Source organism: Alexandromys fortis, unplaced genomic scaffold (assembly GCF_014885135.2).
Source record: "Alexandromys fortis isolate MF-2015 unplaced genomic scaffold, M_Fortis_MF-2015_v1.1 scaffold_156, whole genome shotgun sequence".
Lineage (NCBI taxonomy): Eukaryota > Metazoa > Chordata > Mammalia > Rodentia > Cricetidae > Alexandromys > Alexandromys fortis.
Genome location: NW_026068028.1, coordinates 1,209,108 through 1,213,299, shown reverse-complemented (window position 1 = coordinate 1,213,299; position 4,192 = coordinate 1,209,108). Strand labels below are relative to the sequence as shown.

The following is a 4,192-nucleotide window of genomic DNA, read 5'->3' as shown; positions in this document are numbered from 1 at the left end:
CATCCTGGGCTACAGAACACCCTACTTCAAACAAAACAAAATATAAACAGTGTATTATGTATGTATATTAGTGTGTATGCATATACATACATCGTGTAACAATTTGCTCAAACTGAAATAGCACCTCCAAATACGCCCTAGGAGGGATGGAGGATGCAGGAGGCTCCAGGGACTCAGGAAATAAACAACACTTACAAGTCTACACAATCTGAAACCTGTAAGTTTCACAAGCCCCATCCCCAGAGTTAGACAAGCAGCAAACTATCCTACCCGCCTAGCTGCCTGGAAGAGAGACTTTTGTGATTCTTTACCCGCCTGAAGGGAAAGGGAGCCTGGCCAAAGTTAGCACACAGCACTTCCGATTTCACTTTGTGACAGGGTCCCCCAGTAGCCTAGGCTAGCCTCCAGCCTGTTGGTTATCCTGCCTCAGCTTCCCAAGGGCTGGGCACAGCCTGCTAGAACTTCGTTTTGTTTTGGTAAAACAGTCTCTCTATATAGCTATGACTGTTCTGGAACTCTATGTAGACTAAGTTGACCTCCAGTTTACAGAGATTCTCCCTGTCTCAGCCTCCGGGAGGTGGGACCAAAGGTGCATGCCACCACACTGGGCTAGATTTCTTTTTTTAATCAAAGGAGTTGGAAATTCTGATAATCTGCAAGAAACTCTCCCCCCCCCCCCAAAAAAAAAAAACAGGAAAAATAAACACCCCTGGGGACTAGACATCTCTGGAGGATTCTTGGGGCAAGCGCGATTAGGCGTTTAGAAACAGTACCTTGAGGGTCGTCAGCAAGTTAAATATTTTTCCCCCTCTGGCATGTAGTGGTAGGGCTTCCTAGAGTTTACTTAGCATATTTTAAAAATCTGTTTATTGAGCCGGGCGATGGTGGCGCACGCCTTTAATCCAGCTCTCCTGGGGCAGAAGCAGGTGGATCTCTGTGAATTCCAGACCAGCCTGCTCGACCAAGTGAGTTCCAGGCAAGCCTGTTACACAGAGAAACCCTGTCTCAAAACAAAACAACAACAAAAAAAACCAAACCAAAAAAAAAATCTATTTTTTAACACCAGGCCACTTTCTGAACACATCTTTCGGCTTCCATTAGCAAAGAGCAGGGAAGCAGAAGCAAAGATTTCTGCTCAGTGCAGCTGATCCGGGAGTCCGGGAGGCGTGGCCTCGGGGGCGGAGCTTTGGCACGAAGTTCAGACCCCACCCACCGGGCGGCGTTCGGCTGCTCCCTTTCCACCCGTCAGGGGTCGCCGTTCGGCTCGAGTTGCTTTTTCTCCAGTGGCGAAAACTCACCCCTTTCGTGTCCTTTGCTCTCGCGAGAGAAAGCGCAAAGGCTGCTGGGAGGGATGCGCTGGCTGCAGGCCAGCCAAAATGGCATCCCTGGAAGAAGAATTCACGTTGTCTACCGGAGTCTTGGGCGCCGGGCCTGAAGGATTCCTAGGTGTAGAGCAGACTGACAAAGCCGACCAGTTCCTAGTGACGGACAGCGGCAGGACTGTCGTCCTCTACAAGGTGAGGGCGGCGGGAGCGGCCGGGTGTCGGTCGCCTCTGTCCGAAGCCGGGGGCGGGTGGCTCGAATTTCTCCTAGCTTGGGAAGAAAAGCCGGGAGCGGGCCTGACAAAGCCCCGTGGTCCCGCGGTGGGACGCCGAAGGCGGCTCGGAAGCTGTTTTCTGAGAGGACTGGCGTGTTTCCGAGTGACAGGCGGCAGTGTCTTGATGCACGTGGGACGCGCTGAGAACCCATGACTGCCCTTCTCATCTCCCAGAGCCTGACCCAGGTGTCCCCCTGCGGTTTGCTTGCCGAGGGGTCGGGCGGAGATTGAGCGCCAGAGGGTGACAACTGACCGGTCGAAAATGTTACCGCTTCACCCTCCGTTCCTTGATGTTTTTTTGGGTTTGTCGGGAGGGGGTTGACGAGACAGAGTCCTTAGTATTCTGGAAAGATTGGGCAATTCTGTTTTCACACTGCGAAACCCGGATTTGAGAGCCAGAACGTCGCAATCTCGTCTGCATTCCAGCCTGATTCCTGGCCCAGCACACTTACAGCCTTGCTAATAGGAATCATTTAGAAAGTAGGTTTTTAATCTGGCATTCTGAACAGTTTCTTGTGTCATTAAACAGTTACCTACCTGCTGGGGACAGTCTGCCAGCTATCCCCTGTACACTGTTGGTTTAGATTCCCTCAAACTGCTCTGTCTTTAGGCTCTCCGCTGATTGGGCAGTTTCTGCAGAGGAATACAGTAGGTGATGGGAATTGAGTGGACTGGACCCCACTTAGACCAACCTAACATTCCTTGCCTCTGTTCCACCTGTAATCAATACAGTTTTAAATGTATCGTTGTTTATAAACAATGTCTTGAATGAATTTGTTTAGTTTTAGTGAAGAGTTTTGGGCATGTTTTGTTTAGTATTTGAGACTGGTCTGGCTTTGGATTTGCAATCCGTCTGCCTCAACCTCCCCAGAGCTGAGGCTACCACCATACCTAATTTTTGCTTGTGTGTTGTTTTTGTTTGTTTGTTTTTAAAGAACACGTTTATCATCATAGCCATTATTAAGTGTACATATAGTGAAGTGTATTTACATTACGTTGTTTACATTACATATTTACATTAGTGTACAGCCGTCACCCATATCTGTCTCCAGAACTCTTCATCTTATAAAACTGAAAATCTGAACGCATCAGTAATAGTTTGGAGGGTTGATGGGGTAGCTCAGCTGGTAAAGGCACTAGTCACCAAGTCTGATGACCTGAATCCAGTGCCCCAGATCTACGTGGTGGGAGGAAAAGGACTGACCCCTGAAAGTAGTTCTCTAGCCTCTGAACTCATATATGTGTGTGCATACACAAATAAATACATACATGTAATTAAAAACACATAGTAACTCTCTATGCTGGAAGTTGAGGCCAGAGACTCTGGAGTTTGAGGCCAGCCTAGACGACACAGAAAGACCATCTCCAACAAATAAATAACTTCCTCCAGCCCCTGGTAGCCCACTCTGTCAGTGTTTATTGTTTTAATTTAGGTACTTCATAGATTAGGAATCGTGTTCAGTACTGTCATTAAGTGGCTTTTCTTTTTTTTAAAAAAATATTTATTTATTTATTATGTATACAATATTCTGTCTGTGTGTATGTCTGCAGGCCAGAAGAGGGCACCAGACCTCATTACAGATGGTTGTGAGCCACCATGTGGTTGCTGGGAATGGAACTCAGGACCTCTGGAAGAGCAGGCAATGCTCTTAACCTCTGAGCCCCATCAATGGCTTCTTTTCTTGTTTGGTACATCTAATTGTTCTAATGTCTGAAGCTGAAGTCTTGAATTTTGTATTCTTTCGCCAGGTTTCCGATCAGAAACCCTTGGGCAGCTGGTCAGTGAAACAAGGTCAGACTGTGACATGCCCAGCTGTGTGCAACTTTCAGACGGGAGAATATATCGTGGTACATGACCATAAGGTAAAGTTAAAAGTGTGTTAGTATGTGTAACATGTAAATAGGCTATAGAGTACTAATTAAAGTATACTTTGATTTTAAGGTTTTGAGAATATGGAGTAATGAAGATGTAAACCTGGATAGAGTATTTAAAGCTACGGTAAGTCTTTATGCTTTCTGACATATTTAATTATTGGTGAAATGGAATAACCCATAATCTCACGTTGTTATTTTCTGTATTGCCTCTGGGCAGAGGAGCCTGTGACTGTAGAGAGTTTTCCCTTCCAGCTGTTTTCTTATAGATCATGATGGCTATCTCAGCTCACCTCTTAGTAGGTTAGAAAACGCGGCTTTATTATCCCATAAAGACTGATGGTTTAGATAGTTCACCAGTGGGGCTAGAGAGGCGACTCTACAGTTAGGAGCATTTGCTGCTCCTGCAGAGGACTGGAATTCAGTTCCCAGCACCCACATGATGATGCACAACCACCTGTAGAGAATCTTTTTTTTTTTTTTTTTTTTTTTTTTTTCTGTAGAGAATCTTGATGCCTTCTTGGGCCTCTGTAGTCTTCTGCCTGCACATGGTGCACACACATATACATACACGTAAATGTTTTAAAAAATAAATAATGATTGGAGTTTGGAATAGACCCTACAAAGTTTCTATATTGTAAATTTTAAGAGCAATATGTAATAACCTAAAAAAGAACAATAATTAGGTATTTATATTCTGCTAGTGACCTAAAGTGTGCTGAT

At 45.6% G+C, this 4,192-nt stretch overlaps 1 protein-coding gene across 2 annotated transcripts in view; it reads left to right on the top strand.

Moving 5' to 3' along the window:
* Window positions 1–1,325: 1,325 nt before the first annotated feature.
* The window catches only part of Nol11 (nucleolar protein 11), a 22,005-nt gene continuing 19,138 nt past the window's right edge, over window positions 1,326–4,192 (top strand). The window contains exons 1-3 of one of the 2 annotated variants that reach the window (XM_050164296.1): window positions 1,326–1,517; window positions 3,347–3,460; window positions 3,540–3,596. In XM_050164296.1, coding sequence (XP_050020253.1) covers window positions 1,377–1,517; window positions 3,347–3,460; window positions 3,540–3,596 — 312 coding nt within the window. In that variant the 5' untranslated portion in view covers window positions 1,326–1,376. The remainder of the gene's footprint in view (window positions 1,518–3,346; window positions 3,461–3,539; window positions 3,597–4,192) is intronic. The other variant, XM_050164295.1, reaches the window with a different exon arrangement.